Here is a 19,824-nt window from a genome sequence, read left to right as displayed (position 1 = left end):
ATGTCAGTCAGTTCCCAAGGCCACTGGTTCTGCTGTGTTCAGTGTTAAAGATGACAGGACCAATGGTGTCTCAATATACTTCTTTTTTGTACTAATCTGTGTGTTTCACTGAAGAAACAATTTATCATCCACGATATTAAATACCTCGCTGGCACTTTATAGGTAGGAGCCTCTTTGAAAACACAGCTCTGTGTGAAGTTTTGTCTTTAAAAAGAAGAAAAACAACTTTTAATCGCGATTAATGAATTTCAAAATGTGCGATTAATTAGTTAATTTTTTTAAATCGATTGACAGCCCTAATTTTTATATTTCTGTAAAGAAAATATATTTTGTATATATTTAAATATATATATATCTAAAATAAATATATATATATTCGATATATCTCTTTAAAAAAAAAATTATATATATATATATCGTTCAGGTCAGTGGGGAAAAAGCCCAGCATGTTATATAACGACATTTGAATATTGTTGTATAATTCAAAATGATGCACACATATTTTTGTGTGATGTGGGAGCTCCAGCAGCTTACTGCCACCCAGCCAATGAGCAGGTGTGAGACGGTGATCCACTTCAGCTGGTGGAGATTGTCGGGGGGTCACAGCCTGAGACGCACTTCTCCCTGTTGGAAGAGTCTGAGCAACCTGCGAAGAGGTTCATCATCATCATCGTCTTCATCTTTGTGTCCACCACAAACAGCCGGTCAACAGGTGAGTGATCATTTTAATTTGCACTTATTTGATATTTGTGTTGAGCTGGTTTCAACACTGTTTTCAGTGGAATGGTACAAAGTACTGAGTATTGTCTCAAGCTGTTTACTCCACTACGTGTATTTGACAATTTTACAGTTCCCATTTGAAAGACATACAAATCTCCCCAATGGTACACAAAGTATCAATAAAAAGCATTACATGTATCCTTTAGTGACACTAGTATACGATGTTCGATACCTTTGCTTCATTCTGGTGATAATAATTCGGTACTTTTAAGTCACATTTTTACTTCAGTACAGGATTTGAGTTCCTCTCTGCTTGGTTTCCTCTGCTGCTTGAGCAAGTTAATTGTTTTTGTTTGTTTTATTTCTTTGCTGCACAACATTCAGGGCCTCGTCTCTAGGAAAGCACAAAAGTGCATTGGTAAACCAGAGGCCCGAAATGTTCTATCGCCAATGCTGCTGCAGCTTTAATCTGTGAGCGACTGGATTATTGTCAGACTGAGTGACCTTGTGTAATTATAGCTCAACTCGTCTTTTTAGAGGACACAGATTAGTCTGCTCACTGTTTGTTGACGGCACCGTGCTGCTCAGTGGTGGACTGAGTAATCTCATTGTGGAGCCCCGTGTCAGGATACATGAGCAGCACCTTGGGGTCGGAGCGAGGCCACGTCCAACTGCTTCACACCGGTGCACACGCTACTCTGCAGTCATGCATCATATTTTACAAACTGATCATATGGTCCATTTAGATTTTCTACGTGAATCAGAAAAGTAACTATAGCTGTTTAATAAATGTAGTGAGGTATCGAGTACAATATTTACATCTGAAATATGGTGGAATATAAGTATAAAGTGCATGTGCTTACTGTGCTTACTTTCTACCAGTTCATAGTACTTTAGTATTACTGTATAATGTGTGTTTATTATTCTGCACACATATTATACTACATAACACTATTGTATATGTTTTACTTACACTATATTTATATATAAATTGTCTTGTATTTCCATTGTAATAAATATAAAAATATATATATATCTCTATGTATATATATATATATATATATATATATATATTTTAATATAGAATTTTAAAACTATTTTTACAATTCGTAAAAACATCTTGCTGGACAAATTCAGATTCAACTTTATTGTCATATATATATATATATATATATATCCCTGTATATATATATATATATATATGTGTGTGTATATATATATATATATATGTATACAGGCACGTGCACAGACATTTTGGGGGGCAGGTGCTCAAACCAAAAAAAAGGGCACCCAATGCCACAAAAATAATTCTGACAGAGTTGAAGCATAAGCAGCAATACACTGATGATGCTGTCCTTGACCTGCATTTCCTCTGGGCAGCATCAGACCGCTTGCTTACATTTTCTTTATGAATAAAGATGAATTATTATATCGCAACAACAGTACAAGCGTTCTGATTGGCTAATGGGTCGTCATGCCAGCCACGTATTGCCCTCCTCGCTGGTCTGATACGGATCAGTATTGCCCTCTTACGTCATTTTCAAAATGAGCGATATTGATAGACTTCAACAGACATCCCTCTGAACAATACCAGAGAGGCCTTATGATTTTTTTTCCAGTCTGGCCACGCAAATCCTAGACTAGCCCCTGTTAAATAGAACGGAATAAGAATGCACTCTCTCTCTCTCTCTCTCTCTCTCTCTCTCTCTCTCTCTCTCTCTCTTCTCTCTATTCTCTAAACATAACTAACGTCAGTAAACAGCTGCAAGGCTTTGAAATCACGGATTTCGTGAGTTTTTGTTTGTTTATTTTTTTAGGAAACGACGGACCAGTTGTGACGTCATGTTTTCAGCAGCGCTAATGTTGTGGTTGATTTATCACAAAACAACGTCCGGGGACAAACACCGTCATGATCTGTGTGTCTGGTGCTGCGGGTCAGAGGGAGGAGGAGGGAGGGCGCGGGGGCACGTGAGCTCGTGAGCGTCGGGGCGAAGTTCTCAGATAAATGCCCCGTCGGATATTAAAACACATTTGGGGGGACTTGATGACAGAAAGAGTAACTTTTATTCTGAAATAATGATGAATAAAAAAAGGGCACTTTACTCATCCAGGGCGTGCCTGTATGTATATATATATATATATATATATCCGTCTCCACCTAAAGCTGTGTGTTGTTCCCTCTGTTTACGTCATCCATCGCGGGTCATTGACGCAGATCTCGAGCCAGATCTGATGATGAAGGAGCGTTAGAGATTATCGCCGCGATCTGATCCCAGGTCAGCCGCACGTGTTGCATCGCGTCGCCGGCAGTGACGCCGCGTTGTGTAAAAACGTGTTAACCTAAAGCCGGATTACAAGAGCCGTGATCCGGCCTGACAACATAAAAATAAACCCCCGCGGGAACATTTCCCCGTGCACGTGCCGCAGTGTAACCGAGAACATGTGCGCGATGCGAAACATTGTACTTTTTACTCCAGTAGGCCTACGATGATTTGACAGCGGCACGACTCTTATTTTGAAAGTCAAGACTTCACATTAAAAGTATGTGATCAACTTCTAAAACTATGAAGTATTTTACCAGATGAACCTACTCAACAGTGCATACATTTGTCAAACATATTATTCATATTATTCAGTATAAAGAAATGTGGCTCATATAGAATCTTATATAATATAAATCCTTGTTTTGAACTCTTACTTGCAGTGATACTTTAAGCTAATAGTTTACATAGTATTTACCTTTTTTTATTTAAAATGATTTACCAATAAAACATTTTTGTATGATTTATTTAATTGATAATTTACTCTTTTTAAAAATATATTTATACATTTGTACTTTTTATAAATATGATTGTTTTCGACCCTCTGCGCCTATTTTAATGCTGTTTGTGTCCTGTTATTGTTTTTATTTTTTAAATTCTGAAAAACATCTTGCTAATAATAAATATTATTAGCATCTGACCAGAGCATTGGAAAGCAAACAACAACAACAACAACACGCTCTACATGAGTTATTAATAATACAGTATCGATGTAATGTGGTGTTGCTACTTTTATTGAAAGTAAATACTGCCATCAATGTCCAGAAAAACAGAAACGTAACAAATTCCCTCCTCCTGATAATGTTCCATCTTCTTGTTGCAGGATAAAATAAAACAAAAGATGTCCGGCCTGCAGAAAGCCCCCCTCGCGGCGGCTCTCTGCCTGCTGCTCCTCGTCACGCTGTTGCCCGGTGCCGGGGCCCTCCGTGGCCGCGGAGGCTTCGGAGGCTTCGGCCGGGGCGGAGGCTTCGGCCGCGGCGGAAGCTTCGGCCGCGGAGGAGGCTACCGGCCGGTGCAGAGCGGCGGCGCCAGCGCGGGGAAAGTCGCCGGAGCAGCTGCAGCCGGCGCCATCGGAGGAGCAGTGATCGGGTCCGCCCTGAGCCGGCCCGGGTACGGGGGAGGATACGGAGGGGGGTACGGAGGAGGATACGGAGGGTACGGAAGAGGAGGATACGGAGGTGGTTATGGCTACGGGCGCCCCAGGTCCGGCTACGACCCGGAGGGCTCTGGAGACATGGAGTACTACACCGGAGCGTCCAGCGGCCCCGTCGACAACAGCATCATCGTGGTCATCGGCTCGCTGCTGGCCCTGCTCATGGGCCGCTGGGTAGCCGCCGTGTAGAGCCGGAGCATCCCGAAGAAACGCAACGACCTTCTACCTGACCGAAAATAGTCCAGTGTGACCTCAAATATGACATTTTGAATGAAGCTGCGGCCAATTAGTTTCCCTTTTTTCTCTTCAGTGACCATCTGTGAGGACAGGGGAAGGGATTTGACCCACGTGACCTCCACAGACGTCAGAGACACCAGACTTTAGTCCGCAGCATTTCTGGTGAATATCCACCTCCTAGAAATATGTCCGTTTCCTCTTTTAAAGTGGCTCGTCTGTTTTTATAGATATATCTATAGATGGATATGTATATACATATATATATATTATACATATTATATATGTATATATGATATATATAATATATGTATATACATGTATTATATATATGATATATATAATATATGTATATACATGTATTATATATATGTAGATATATAATATGTATGATAAATATGTATAAATATATTATATATATTATATATGGGTAGATATATATATATATTATATATGTATATATATTATATATAGAGAGATATATATTATATATGTAGATTATATATATATATGTATATATACATGTATATATATTTTATATATTGTATATATGTGTCTGTAAATGTTTGATTGTTTTTTGGATCCATGTGTTTCCCCGTGAGGATATACCAGATTGATGTGATTCGGTTCATTCTCCAGAAGTGATGTCAAGACGAGAGTTAAAGCAGCTATGCCATTTCTCAATATATTTTATTATACGTTCATATTTTAGTTTTATAACTGCATGTTATTAGTGTATTCAAATGTCACTTTTATTCCAGTACTTTGCTTGTTTGTGTATACTTTACCTAATTAAAGTACATGTTTTATGCCATTTTCTAGACTTTTTATATAAAACATTTTTTTTAAAGCAACGTGCTTAGAACAAACGTTTGCTCTAAGCACATGTTGCAAATTGTCTCCACGTTACTGTGAGAAGAAACAGTCGATGTTAAGAGGTTTCTTTAAGCTGACGTCCTCAAAAGAAAAGCAGGTGCAGGACGAAGGAGACGACTCCGCTCTCCTGAACTGTGTGACGCATTTGAAAGAGCAAGTGGACCAACAGTGAGACATGTTTTACTGAAATACACGCAGCAGATTTTAAGTTGAATGAGCAAAAGCTTGGCCTAGTTCGCAAGACAGAACTTTTATAAGATTCAAGATTCAAGATGTTTTATTTGTCACATACACACACAGGGTGTGCAGTGAAATGAAAGTGGCAATGCTCAGCAGGAATGTGCAAGGGCAACAAGTACACACTATTTACAATAAAAAACAACACAATATTTACAGTAAGTGTGTGTGTGTGTGTGTGTGGTTCACAGTCCTGATGGCCTGAGGAAAGAAACTCCGTCTCAGTCTCTCTGTTCTTGCAGCGTGACTACGGAGGCGCCTGCCTGACCGCAGCAGCTGAAACAGTCTGTTGTTGGGGTGGTGAGGATCCTTCATGATCCTGCCGGCTCTGGTTCTGCACCTCCTGGTGTACAAGTCCTGCAGGGTGGGATGCGTTCAGAACGGTGATAACGCACTACTCTCTGCAGAATGGGTCATTTTAGTCATTTTAGTTAAATTAGCAGCAGAACTCCACCTGAGACTCTGCTCTCAGTTGTTCAGTATAACTGAGGGTCAAGGGATGAGCCGCCTGGAGCCTGGACCTGAGGCCTGGAGCTGGACCTGGAGCTGGAGCTGGACCTGAGGCCTGGACCTGAACCTGGAGCATGGAGTCAGTGAACAATTTCCAAATAAATAGAGAATTGAGGCTCACATCATTACAGAGTAGGACTGGCAATAACAATGTAGTCCAGCCAGTGAAGCTGTATTGGTCTAACCACCCGGCCGACAAGCTCATGTGGCGCAAATCAAACGCACCTCCGATGATCACCAACAACTCAGCGCTAAGTGTTGAGTGGACTGGTTCTACTGGGACAGAGAGGCTGAGTGTTCATACAGGGACATGTAACCATGCTTTAAAGGAGCTGCAGCACGGCGGTGGACGCTGTAGCCGATCGACGAGGATGCTTCAGGCTCCTGTTTGCTTCCCTGTGAGTTTGAGGCCTCAGCTGCTGCTGCTGAGCTCATGTTTACACAGGACCAGGTGGTGTGCTTTGCAGATGCTTTATTCTGCTGCAGACGCCATAATAATGGACATCATTTCTGGTCGGTTGTTGTAATAAGATAATATAATCATTATTAAATATATCAGTTCCATTACTTAGTTCCTGCGGTGCTGCATGACTTGTCTCAGCTTCATGAGCTCGCAGCCAATCAGATCACACCCCGGATCCTGTCTGCTGTCCTCTCGGTGTGACGCAACACCCAGCAGTGTTCCACGGACCTCGATAACGTTCAACCATCACGCTTCATTACACGCTCGGACCTGCAACACACACACACACACACACACACACACAGGAGTCGACCCATCAGCCCTCAGGTGGTTCTTCTTCAGAGACGTGGTCTCTTTCCTCCGTTCTTAGTGTACAGTTCACTCGACAGTGCCTGTGAAACTCATGATTTCCCTTTAATATCGGAGTCTTTATCGTTAGATAATTAAAATAAGAAGAAAACGTCCGCCAGTGCACATTGGTAAAGTTTAAGTTTATTTTGATGAGACAAATCAAAAACAGGGGAGAGTCAACCCGTCGTGAACGGGAGTCCTCAGAGTAAAAAGGCAAACATCTGCATTCTCAATACATTCATAGTTGACGGGAAACGGCACATTAACGGTAGCCTACGCCATTTGGGTTTTTGATCAGATCATTCAGGCAAACAATAAATCTGGTTTTGTTTAAACACTGAATTGTTTAATCCGCTTTAGTCACCTTTCTAGAAGACAATTCATCATCTTTGTGTTCCTGTCCAGTGGGAAACCACGTACACCTCTACATTTGGGGATTTTCAATTAAATCCTTCTTTTCTGATGAACTGAAGGATCTTCTGTGGCTTGTGAAACGTCTCGAGACCTTTTAGGATAAATAGGCTATTTAAATAGCGACAAATATGATCCATTCCTCTGGATTTAACTGCCCAAAGGACTTATAAATAAATTGTAATTAACATAACAAAGTAAAAGTCAACACATACTTTAATGGTCAAGTAATATTGATCCCAAAACGTCACGCATAACAGTAACGAGAGGAATAGACACCAACATGGAGGTTGCATAATTTTTTGATTGAACTATTACTGAACCGCTTATTCAGGTTTACGTTGGAGTTACACAAGTTCACATAATAAACTATGAGCTAGGAAATGTGATCCACGTGTGCATTAGTCATGTAAAATATCTTTTGTAGAGACATTTTGAATTTGAAAAACATCCAGAGAATCTCTTTTACATCGTCTTTGAAGCTTAGCTTCGGCGAAAGAGAGAGAAAGAAAAGAAGCAGTAATCATATCTCCCGTACATAACTTGATATGCGACCTTAAAGGTTATAAACTCAGCTGACAATGCAACATAAGACTCAGTAGGATTTGGAGATGAATCTCCGGCTCGGGGTTAAAGTACAACAGGCGATCACAAGAGGGAGGCGACATCGATTAGAAAGACGCAAGTGTATGAAAAAGTATCCGAAAATATACGACCCACTGCACTGAGCGCGCACATGGAGAGCGGTTACACACACACACATAAGGGAAAAGCGCACTTTGTGTAGCATTGGCTCCAAAGTTACCGTTTTGGCTCAACAGCATGCATACGGGGTCCGTTTGGCCACGTCAAATAAATACCGGCAGATTTAATAATCTGCTCTTCTTGCTGAGTTTATGTATTTCATTCATATGATCAAAGTCCATTTATGTTTTTGAGTAGATATGATTCATTACAAATGGTAATGCCGCTTTATAAGAGTAAAAGGCATTCACATGTGTACTCTAATGATAGGTATGAGACAAGTTATATTCCAGTATAAATTGATAGTTTAGACCGATATTTCCTATCTTACCAACTCGTCCCTGGATACCACAAGACAAAGTCCATTACACACATCGTCACTGCTTTTTCCTCTCATGCAAAAAAAATAACAACACAGAACCATGAACCATGAACCGCCCCCCCCCCCCCAAACAAAAATAAATAATAATAATGACATATACATTTGTTTTTCTTCTGATAAACATCACAAGCACAAAAAGATGTGTAGTGGGAGTGCCACTCTTTATATCTATGGTGAGAGAGTGCACACTGTGGGGAGGTTTAGCACTCTGCGTTCTGTTGTAATTGAATCTCCTCCGCTTTACATCACTCCGAATGGACTTTGATGGGCCGGATTTCTCCTCCGTCAGAATCCCGGGGTACTCGAACCATTTCGCTTTCCTTGAACACACGTAGTTCCACGATGCAGCGCTAGTCAAGCACGCGCATGAGGATGTGACGCCTACATTTTAAGAAAAAGTAGAAATCCACACATCAAAAAAAAGAAAGTCCTCTTCATCATTCCCCTCCCCTTCAAACAAACTCATCCTCCATCCCTTCCACTGCTAGCGAAGGCCTCAGTGGAGCAGCATTAGCACGTTGCTATTCAGGAGCATCAGCGTGGTGCTGGTGACCACGGCTGCAAACCCCAACCAGCCCGCCTCCAGCCGCTGCGCCCCGCCGGTCGGCCTCGTCAGGTACTTTTCCGCGTAGACCATGTACATCTCCAAGCACCTCCTGGCCTTCATCTGCTCAATCAGGGCCGGGTAGCCGATCTCCACGATGCCGACGGTATCCTCGTCGTCTTCGGCGCCGCCGGCCACCCGTGAAGCCGGAGGCTCGGGATTTAAAGTGGAAGGTGCGGAGGTCATGGAGTTCTCTGCTGCGGTGCCGTTGGTCTCCGTTGCGTTCGAAGCCGAGGCGACATCAGCGGTCGCAGTCGTGGTCGCAGCAGCCGGGTTGTTGTTCGGCTTTCGGTTCCCCGGCAGAAGGTCGGTCCTCTTCATGCAGGAGGCCATGTAGCTGTCGTAGGTGTCAGGAGGTTGGCTGTACTTGTAGTCTCTGCCGTAGTCGTTGGTGTCCGTGGACTTGGTCCCATACCTCCTGTACATGTAGTGGTTGTAGTGCTGCTCCTCCTGGGAGCTGTGGAAGCTGAAGGGAGGGCGGGGGAACCTCCCGAGCCCGTAGCCCAGGGCCATCCCTGCCACCACGCCCCCAGTGGCCGCCATCGCCGCGTTGCGTCCAAACCCTCTGGACCTGTCGGAGGGACCCATCCCCATACTCTGGACCGAATGGGAAAAGGGAGAGCCGCCCCGAGCCCCGTGGCCCCCATAGCCATAGCTGCCCCTGTACTGAGGGCTCAGGACTCTGTTGTTCGGGTTTTGGTTGATGTATCCGCCTCCGTAACTGCCCTGACCACCATGACCCCCATAACCGCCATGACCACCGTAACCTCCCTGACCATACGGGGAGCCCCGCGCTGGATACTGGTTCGGGTAGCCTCCCGGTTGCACGGGTCTGCCTGATTGCGGAGGGTAGCCTCCCTGGTTGGGTTGTCCAGGCTGCTTGGGGTATCCCCCCCGAGGGTTGGAGCCTGCGTTGTTCTTGTTGGCGTTGCCCCGGTGGGACGTGGAGGTCTTCCTGGAGCCGAAGCTCTTCCGAAAGCCGCCGCCGCCGCCTATTTTCTTGCCCAGGGAAAAATGAGCTTGAAGCAAAAGGAGCGACAGGCACAGCACGGATAGTGACTCCATCTTCATCTCCGCCCTGCGGGGAGAGAACAGGACATCAAGACAGTATTAGATCATAATTATACTCGGATTCATCAGTTTACCCTGAAATAGCTTCGTCCTATTTAATGATAGCAGTGAAATCCTTGAGTTGCACCAACGCTGCAGTGGCCTGGAAACAACCATAATCCTATTTTGGCTTCTGTTCTTGGCGGCGCCTTCAGTGAACGTGCTCTAAGAACTCGGGCTAGAAGAAGCGACCCACCGTGTAATCATGTTCCCCTCGTTTTAGTGCCAGCCTCAAGGGTTTGAGGGTTTTTTTTGCACCGCGCGGCTTCGCTCGCCACACGCTTCAGCGCGGCGCCGTGGGTCCTCAAATTAGGTTTCCAGGTTGGCTTCGAATAGCACCGTGCTCTGCGACCCGTTACTGCAGGTGGCGAGGATCGGGTCAATGAGAAAGGTCTCGTGGTTACACATCTGCATCCACGAAGACGCGACCCGATTTAAATCGTCAGAAGTTTTGCCATCTGGTTAATATCAGAGAAGCGTCCATGTTCCTGGATGTTTTGGGTTCTTCTTGGCAACGATGCAAGTTATATTCATCTTCATCAGCATCACTTGCATCTATCACTATACACTGGAGAATCGATATTTCTAAATAATTGCATCACTTCTCACACTATGATGGGAAATGCCCATCATAATGTCCGCCAGAGTCCATCAGTGTCTCTGTGGTCTGCTGTCGGGCCACCAGCTTCCGGAAGGTTTCTTCCAACATGAGCCTGAAGTTTAGGCTCTTGCCAGGTTCAGTGTGTGTGCACAGTGTGCGTGTGTGTGTGTGTGTGTGTGTGTGTGTGTGTGTGTGTGTGTGTGTGTGTGTGTGTGTGTGTGCGTGTGTGTGTTTGTGCACAGTGTTTGTGTGCACAGTGTGTGTGCGTGTGCACATGTGTGTATCGCCTCTCATCTTATCCGGTCGAGTTGTTTTGTGACGTCTCTCTTCTTCTATCTCATAGGATTTGGAAGTGGATCCGCCTTATAGACACGATCCCGTTATATCGACATCTTGGGTCCTTTATATTTATGAGACACGGTGTTGTTATTGTGATCAATTGCTTGAGTCAGATGCTGATTAATAATCACCATGGGGAAACACGAGTCCCAAATCACGAGATTATGTCCGCGTTTTCCTTATTTTCTCCTTTTCGCATATATCCGATGGTGAAGCCATCTGTTGTTATAACGTAAACCTTAATCCGCACAGTCGTATGCATATGAACCGAGTCGGTACATAGCAGACAGGTGCGGCGGTGACCGGGGACCTCAAGGCTCGTGATGGAGATGCACGTTGATGCGACACTGTCAGCAGCGCGGTGCTCCGGAGCCCTGCGCCGGCCAGAAGCGAGCCAGACCCGGGTTAACGGTCGGCCCACGCGCGCTGTGCTCCGCGACACTAACCTTGTGTTGACAGTCGGCCTGTGGCCTCTGCAGCTTATCCCGGTGAAAACATGGCGTCAAGAAACTACCGTGTAATGTGGCGACATACTCTGAGGACAGCCTTGAGCTACGTTTTTATTTGCATTATTATTATGAATAATGTTATTATTACAGATTGAGATGGCCGCGTGAGGTAAAAAAACAACCCACAAAAAAAAATGTGAATTTCATTTCTTAAGCCAGCATTAAATTGCAGATGCTCTAAACAACCCACCATAATAAAACATTACCTTGAGATGTGAGGTGGATGCGCTCGTGCTGCGTCCCCGGGCGTCTTCTCCACGTGAGTGAGGATGCAGCGCGAGTTCAAACGACTCCCGAGTTTAGGAAACGGGATAATATTCCGTATGACGTAACGTGGTAGGAGGGATGTGGTTCGCACGAGCTCCGCCAATGAATCATCACTATTTTTTTTCCCTCATAGAAAAAAAAAACCCTAATTGAATTAAAACAATATATTGAATCATCCTAGATTCTGAAAATTAAAAAAACAAATACTTTGAGTTGTTTTGAGATGTCATGTCAGTTTGATGCTCGGTCTTTCTCTGTTTGGTTTGGTAAAAGGTTTGCAGCAATACTTCTCAAAACTATAATTAAAAAATGCTCCACGAATGGCTTGAACTCAGTTCTGGATCGTCTCTGGTTTGGACTGCAGGTTCTGAACCGCCTCCTGCACATGGACAGGCGGAGGGGGCGTGGCTTCACTCGGTACACCTCCCAGCATCCTCGACCCTGTGATGATGTCGCTTCATTCGGACATGGAGGTGAAACGTAATCAATTGTAGACATCGCATACACATAAAGTACTTTACTTAATTATATTATGAAGTAATTCACGTGTTCATTTAATCTACATATCCTGTACATGTCAGGACACTTTGACCACCACATAAAATGAAAGAAAATAAAACCGGTTGCATTGCCAATTAAGACTTACAAAATAGATGAATCAAGACAGTTTATAGTACAGTATGTAATAGTGTGAGATTCAGATTGAACATTAAACTGCTGCCTGCATGATATTGTTATTTATTATTTTTGAGAGAAAACCACACAATGTGTGTTTACATAAAAGATCTAAATGCTTCACTCTCGAATTAGCAGTGACCCTCAGAGAAGACTGACACAAACCAAAGGCTGTCAGAGTTTCCTTACACATGATGCCAGTTTCATCCATTTTTAATGTTGTCTGTAAGAGGAGATGACAAGATGCAGAGGAGAGTAAACCTTTCAGCCGCTTGCTGTTTAACTCAGCAGCTCTCGGCTGCTCTGTGTTTTATTATTAAAATCACAGCACAAACAATCCCATAGAAGTGTCTGAGCTGAGCTGTGGTGCAGCCATACATTCACCAACTGTCCATTGAACAACTCAACAATCAAAACTCTATAAGAACTAACTTATTCGGTAAACCCATAGTCAATACAGTGGGGTATTAATAGATAGTTTTACTTAAATCCAACACAGGACAATAGCAATATTTTCAAGGAGAATACAAATAAATTAACCTGGATTTCACTTCCCATCGGATGTCATTGGAGTTTTTCACCAGATGGAAGAGGCAAAAACAAATTGAATAGAGATAGAAGTTTAATTGGTATATTTTTATTTACAAAAATGAACCACCATACATAAATATTAATATATATATAATATTCTGATTGTATTTGTTCTATTTCAATGAACTGTATGATGATTACATACATGTTAAGTTATTTTTAGTACATGACGAAAATGGTGAAAATATAATCAATTACAAACACTCAGTGTAAAACATTTATATCTAAATCACCAACATTATAAATGGGCAGCACGGTGGCTCAGTGGTTAGCACTTTTGCCTCACAGCAAGAAGGCCCTGGGTTCGAATCCCGGTCGTCCCGGTCGTTCCAGGTCCTTTCTGTGTGGAGTTTGCATGTTCTTCTCGTGTCTGCGTGGGTTTACTCCGGGTACTCCGGTTTCCCCCACCATCATAAAGACATGCACCGCAGCCTCACCCCGGTTCGTATGAATGTTGCTGGTGGTCGGATGGGCCGTAGGCGCTGATTGGCTGCCACGCTTCCGTCAGTCTGCCCCAGGGCAGCTGTGGCTACTCTGAAAAGCTGAAAAACAGGTTTTCAGCTAACGACCCAGCGTCAGTGTGGAGAGGCGTGCGGGACATCACCAACTATAGGAAACCCTCCCCCCACTCCATGGAGAACCCTCAACTGGCTGACGATCTGAATGTGTTTTACTGCAGGTTTGATCACCCCACATTCACACCCCTCACCCGCTCCAATTCAGACCTCACACAGTCATCTGCATCCCCTGTTATCACCTCCCCCCTCCCCCCTGACCCCCCACCGGCACTGACGGTCTGTGAAGAGGATGTGTGCCGGCTCTTTCAGAGACAGAAGACGAGGAAGGCAGCAGGCCCAGACGGTGTGTCACCCTCCTGTCTGAAAGCCTGCGCTGATCAGCTGGCCCCCATCTTCACACGGATCTTCAACAGATCTCTGGAGCTGTGTGAAGTCCCCTCCTGCTTCAAACGCTCCACCATCATCCCGGTTCCCAAAACATCCTCCATCACTGGACTGAATGACTACAGGCCCGTCGCCCTGACGTCTGTGGTCATGAAGTCCTTTGTGAGACTGGTATTGACCCATCTGAAGGGCATCACAGGCCCCCTGCTGGACCCTCTGCAGTTTGCCTACCGGGCAAACAGGTCAGTGGATAATGCAGTCAACATGGGGCTGCACTACATCCTGCAACACCTCGACTCCCCAGGGACCTATGCAAGGATGCTGTTCGTGGACTTCAGCTCAGCGTTCAACACCATCATCCCAGAAGTCCTCCTCACCAAACTCACCCAGCTCACTGTGCCTGCCTCCACCTGTCAGTGGATTACTAACTTCCTGACGGACAGGAAGCAGCAGGTGAGGCTGGGAGAAACAATATCCAGCACCCGGTCAGTCAGCACTGGTGCACCTCAGGGATGCGTGCTCTCCCCACTGCTCTTCTCCCTCTACACCAACGACTGCACCTCAGGAGACCCATCTGTTCAACTCCTAAAATTTGCAGACGACACATCAGTCATCGGCCTCATCCGTGATGATGACGAGTCTGCATATAGGCGGGAAGTTGAACAGCTGGTCCTGTGGTGCGGTCGCAACAACCTAGAGCTGAACACGCTTAAGACTGTGGAGATGACGGTGGACTTCAGAAGGAGCCCCCCAGCACTGCCCCCCCTCACCATACTCAATAACACTGTGTTGGCTGTGGAATCCTTCAGGTTTCTGGGATCCACAATCTCCCGGAACCTGAAGTGGGAACCTAATGTCAACAAAATCATCAAGAAGGCCCAGCAGAGGCTGTACTTCCTGCGCCAGCTTAGGAAGTACAGCCTGCCTCAGGAGCTGCTGATCATGTTTTACACCGCAGTTATAGAGTCTGTTCTGTGCACTTCAATCACTGTCTGGTTTGGATCGGTCACCAAACTAGACCAGAACAGACTCCAACGGACAGTCAGGTCTGCAGAGAAGATCATCGGTGCCAACCTGCCCACCATCCAAGACCTGTACACCTCCAGAGTCAGGAAACGGGCAGGAAAAATCACTGCAGACTCCTCCCACCCCGGACACAAACTATTCAAACTCCTCCCCTCTGGTAGACACTACAGATCACTGGTCGCCAAAACCTGGAGACACAAAAACAGTTTCTTCCCCCTCGCCGTCTCACTACTAAACAATAACCCACTGTAGCATATATATTTATCCCTTTTCTTCTCGCACTCTCCACTTCTTCTTGTATATACTTAAGTCACTTTACTTCTTAGACCGTTGCACTGTTTTGCACTGTTTGTTCTGTTCTGCACTACTTGTTTTGTTTGTTCTGTGTTGTAATGTACATTTTGTGTAAGCACAGAGACACTTTACCAAGACAAATTCCTTGTTGTGCAAACTACTTGGCCAATAAAACTGATTCTGATTCTGATGTAGCTTACCACCACCGGGATGACTGTGTGTGTGTATGACTACTGGACTCTGTAAAGCAGTGGTCGCCAACCCGTCGATCGCGATCGACCGGTCGATCTCGGAGACGTTCCCTGTCGATCTCCAAAATAAAATGAAAATAAAATCAGAAACACATTGTTCCTCGTTCTCGAACATTTTCTGAAGTGTCTTCTGAAACGTTTTCTTCCTGACTGGAAGATCGACGTCAGAAAAGATCTCCACCTGATTTTAATGAACGCCTGAAAACGGGTTCTCTGACAGCCGTGTTGTCAGCTGTGCTCCTGAAAGAGGGGAGCGTACCACAAGTGAGGCGCAGGGGAAATGCAGAAAGACCTTTATTCATAACTTTACATATAACACAAGTTCAAAGTACAAGGACATACAACTACGTCATCAATAAATAAATGTTGTAATGCCTGTACCTTAGTGTAAATGTTTACGTTACGGCATTTACAGGTTACGCCTGCACATGCGCAACTGCCGAGATTATTGGCGACTTGCCAGGTCTTACCTCCGTGAGATCGGCTTTTCTGCTTTTGTCCTTCAAAACAAAAGCTCAACATTGAGCTTTTTTTCTTGTCTGATGGAGCAATCTGGTTTACTTGAAAGTGATTGCAATTATATTTATTCTATTATTTGAAAAAGCACAGATGCAGGAGTCACAAATGGTGATTCTCATATTTATTATTATTATAATTATTTAAATCTGAGGATGTCTTTAGAGCTGATGTGAATGTAATCACCAACGGTCTGACTTCAGAACCAGATGATAAAACTTTCATGAATACCACATTTGCCCCGAAAAACTCGTCAGTGAAGTTGAGAAAATCACCAAATCAAAGACCAGGAGCTGGATTACTGACAGCAGCTCACAGACGGCCTCAGACTGTCTGTCTGTGCTTATGAACGAACTACAAGCTCACAGACAGAGTTCAGTCACAGCCACCACACTGACTGGAGTCACATGGCTTGATGGCATTATGATGAGAGCTGAACTTACATGAGTTGCACTGACTGATCATGTTGTCAGTGTCGTGTTGTAATGTAAATAAATACAACATTTATATTGGTAGTTCATCCAGCTGCTCATTGAAATGTGTTTTTTCTTATTCATATTGTGTGTGGTGAACAAATATCTTACTTTTTATATTGCACTTAAATTCTGTGTTCCTGGTCTCATCAATTTGAAAGCTGGACCAATGTGTTTTGATTTCATTCAATTAGAATTAGGCCAAATAAAAAGCCTCAAGTCATAAGTCCAGTCTGGACCGTCGTTTTCTCTCAACGCCTCAATAGGTAGATCTTGCCGGTCATGAAGGTGGAGGTCAGTGATCTTGGGCTCAAAAAGGTTGGTGACCACTGCTGTAAAGTGACTTGAGAAGCGCTATATAAAATAAATGATTATTATTATTATTATGTCGTAGAATCAGGAGGGGGGGGGGGTATGTCATTAGTTTATCTTAGGGCACACACAAAGAGACAGACAACCGGACACTCTCACATTCACACGTGTACAGACAATTTAGAGTCTCCAATTATCCTGAGCTGCCTGCCTGCCTTTGGACTGTAGGAGTGAGGCCGGAGAACCCGGAGAGAACCCGGAGGGAACCCACGCCGCTACGGGAAGAACGTGGAAACAGAAGGACACATACATGAAAAGTTGTGGCTGGAGTCATTAATATTGATCCGCCTTGTACTTAGTATCTTTAACACATTATTTGTCATCCTCGTGTATATATATACACATATATATATATATATGTGTATATATGTATATATACTTCTCCATCACTTTAACTCAGCATTGTGTTGCTGTTCAGCAGCATCAGCGTAGCCGCAGCCAATAGGCCTCCTAAACCCGCCTCCAGTCCCCGCGCTCCCCCGGTGGGGCCGGGCTCCGTCGTTTTCTTCAGGTACTTTTCCGAGTAGACCATGTACAGCCCCACACACCTCCTGGCCTTCATCTGCTCGACCAGCGCCGGGTAGCCGATCTCCACGATGCTGACGGTATCGTCATCATTGTCGTCGTCATCGGTTTGTCTCAGGACCCGTGAAGCTGGAGGCGCCGGCTTGGCTTCAGACTCGTTCAGAGGGCTCGAAGGAGTTGAAGGCGCCGAGGTCGAGGAGTTTCCTGCTGCGTTGCCGCTGCTCTTCGTGGTGTTCCCGCTCAGCTCAGCGCCTGGAGCAGCAGGAGCAGTTGTGTTAGTTACAGACGTCGTGGTTGTAACTGCGGTTGCGGTCGCAGTCGTGGTCGTAGCAGCCGGGTTGTTGTTCGGCTTTCGGTTCCCCGGCAGAAGGTCGGTCCTCTTCATGCAGGAGGCCATGTAGCTGTCGTAGGTGTCAGGAGGTTGGCTGTACTTGTAGTCTCTGCCGTAGTCGTTGGTGTCCGTGGACTTGGTCCCATACCGCCTGTACATGTAGTGGTTGTAGTACTGCTCCTCTTGTGGGCTGTGGAAGCTGAAGGGAGGGCGGGGGAACCTCCCGAGCCCGTAGCCCAGGGCCATCCCTGCCACCGCGCCCCCAGCTGCTGCCATCGCCGCGTTGCGCCCAAACCCTCTGGACCTGTCAGAGGGTTGCATGCCCATTGCCTGGACCGAATGGGAAAAGGGAGAGCCGCCCCGAACCCCGTGGCCCCCATAGCCAAAGCTGCCCCCATACTGAGGGCTCAGGACTCTGTTGTTCGGGTTTTGGTTGATGTAGCCACCTGGATAACCTCCATATCCGCCATGACCTCCTCCGTATGGGGAGCCCTGAGCTGGGTAACCTCCAGCTGGATAGCCCCCAGCTGGGAATCCTGGTCTGACTCCTTGATTGGGGTAACCTCCTTGATTTGGGTAACCTCCTTGATTAGGGTAACCTCCTTGATTGGGGTAACCTCCTTGATTAGGGTAACCTCCTTGATTAGGGTAACCTCCTTGATTGGGGTAACCTCCTTGATTTGGGTAACCTCCTTGATTAGGGTAACCTCCTTGATTGGGGTAACCTCCTTGATTAGGGTAACCTCCCTGATTGGGGTAACTTCCTTGATTAGGTTTACTTCCTTGATTAGGATAACTTCCTTGATTAGGGTAACTTCCTTGATTAGGTTTACTTCCTTGATTAGGGTAACTTCCTTGATTAGGGTAACTTCCTTGATTAGGGTTACTCCCTGGTCGGACTGGTTGTTCAGGTTTTTTCCGGGTTCCACCCTTATCTGTTTTGGGGGTCTTCTTAAAGCGACTTATTTTCCCCCCAAACCCTCCTTTTTTCGTGGCCAGCGAAACATCCGTGTGAACCAGAAGAAGAGACAGACACAACAGATCTGTTACAGTCAGCTTCATCTGTTGCACCGCAGAGAGGATCAGGGGACAGAAAGAGAACAAATATCAGAAGAAAGTTAAGTTTTAAGTCCACATTTAAATATAATAGATTAACACACCACAAGGTCTAAGTACAAGAGAAGATGCATTCCTGGTTTTTGAGTAGAGGTTCGAGAAATTCCTTCAGTCTGCGTCACCGATCCATCACTTATAAACCTCACGAATATTTTCCAGAGAACAGCAAGTCAATATTTGTATGTTTAGAGGACTTAACGGTTGTTTACCGGTTCACTACCAGCACCGTGTATTTATTGCATTTTATTTTAATGGTCACGGGTTTAATTTAGCACCAACACTTTGTCCACCTGTTAGTCTTTAGCCCATTATTTAGACATGAAGCAACACAGCGTCATCTGCGAGGCTGAAAATAATCCAGGGAGGCGGCTATACATATATATCTATATATAGTTATAGAATGGCGTTTTCTTTCAAAACACCGTCTATGGAAAAAGTCACGTGACAACCCTTCACTGAAAAACGGAATATTCGTGGACAAAAAATACTGACCTTGAAACTTCAGTGTCCGCTGCACCGACGTCCCTCTTTAAGAAACAGTGCCTCCCGAACTTTCTGTCTGACGCCTCCTCCCCCTCCTCCTCCTCCTCCTCTTCCTCCTCCTGGTTTTTAACCCCTCACTCCCAAACACGTGAATCTATCGTCGGTGTTTGTTTTAAACTCTGCTTTGAGGAAACAGCGAGTGTGACGTGATTGGACCGTTTAGTCTCAATAGTTAATGTGCTTTAAAAAAAATTATAGAAAATTGTCATTTTAATTTAACTTAAATAATGAGCGTTATGTCAAAGTTGGACATATTGGAGTTTTAGGGGTAAAAGTAGCTCCGAGATTTAAGCTTGTTGATATCCCACCGGATTTGAACGCAGCACAGCTGGTGATGGGAGTTAAAGGGTAATTTTACTCAAACATATTTTTCTCAC

General features: G+C 44.8%; 3 protein-coding genes across 4 annotated transcripts; 1 reads left to right on the top strand and 2 right to left on the bottom strand.

Moving 5' to 3' along the window:
* The first annotated feature begins 496 nt into the window (after positions 1-496).
* sprn2 (shadow of prion protein 2) lies at positions 497-5,242 on the top strand. Of its 2 annotated transcripts, none has more exons than XM_056419456.1 (2): positions 497-712; positions 3,865-5,242. In XM_056419456.1, the coding sequence occupies exons 1-2, from the start codon at positions 512-514 to the stop codon at positions 4,381-4,383; spliced, it is 720 nt and encodes a 239-aa protein (XP_056275431.1). In that variant the 5' UTR covers positions 497-511; the 3' UTR covers positions 4,384-5,242. The 2 variants fall into 2 exon arrangements, with proteins under 2 accessions (XP_056275431.1, XP_056275432.1); XM_056419457.1 differs by lacking the exon at positions 497-712 and adding an exon at positions 3,198-3,261.
* Positions 5,243-6,986: 1,744 nt separating this feature from the next.
* LOC130196996 (interleukin enhancer-binding factor 3-B-like) lies at positions 6,987-11,847 on the bottom strand. Its single transcript, XM_056419438.1, has 2 exons — positions 11,772-11,847; positions 6,987-10,084 (listed from the first exon to the last, which is right to left on the bottom strand). Exon 2 carries the CDS (start codon positions 10,075-10,077, stop codon positions 8,899-8,901), a length of 1,179 nt encoding a protein of 392 aa, XP_056275413.1. The 5' UTR covers positions 10,078-10,084; positions 11,772-11,847; the 3' UTR covers positions 6,987-8,898.
* Positions 11,848-15,848: 4,001 nt separating this feature from the next.
* Positions 15,849-19,444, bottom strand: prnprs3 (prion protein, related sequence 3). Its single transcript, XM_056419434.1, has 2 exons — positions 19,397-19,444; positions 15,849-18,850 (listed from the first exon to the last, which is right to left on the bottom strand). The coding sequence occupies exon 2, from the start codon at positions 18,848-18,850 to the stop codon at positions 17,324-17,326; it is 1,527 nt and encodes a 508-aa protein (XP_056275409.1). The 5' UTR covers positions 19,397-19,444; the 3' UTR covers positions 15,849-17,323.
* Between the last annotated feature and the right edge of the window lie 380 nt (positions 19,445-19,824).

This window comes from Pseudoliparis swirei, chromosome 7, assembly GCF_029220125.1.
Source record: "Pseudoliparis swirei isolate HS2019 ecotype Mariana Trench chromosome 7, NWPU_hadal_v1, whole genome shotgun sequence".
Classification (NCBI taxonomy): Eukaryota; Metazoa; Chordata; class Actinopteri; order Perciformes; family Liparidae; genus Pseudoliparis; species Pseudoliparis swirei.
The sequence above is the reverse complement of the archived record's forward strand: the minus strand, read 5'-3'. Positions and strand labels throughout refer to the sequence as shown.

Coding starts and splice junctions, on each gene's coding strand:
- sprn2 (XM_056419456.1), top strand. CDS start 512: ATGTGGGAGCTCCAGCAGCTTACTGCCACCCAGCCAATGAGCAGGTGT. Junction 713..3,864: donor CACAAACAGCCGGTCAACAG/GTGAGTGATCAT, acceptor TTCTTGTTGCAG/GATAAAATAAAACAAAAGAT.
- LOC130196996 (XM_056419438.1), bottom strand. CDS start 10,077: ATGAAGATGGAGTCACTATCCGTGCTGTGCCTGTCGCTCCTTTTGCTT.
- prnprs3 (XM_056419434.1), bottom strand. CDS start 18,850: ATGAAGCTGACTGTAACAGATCTGTTGTGTCTGTCTCTTCTTCTGGTT.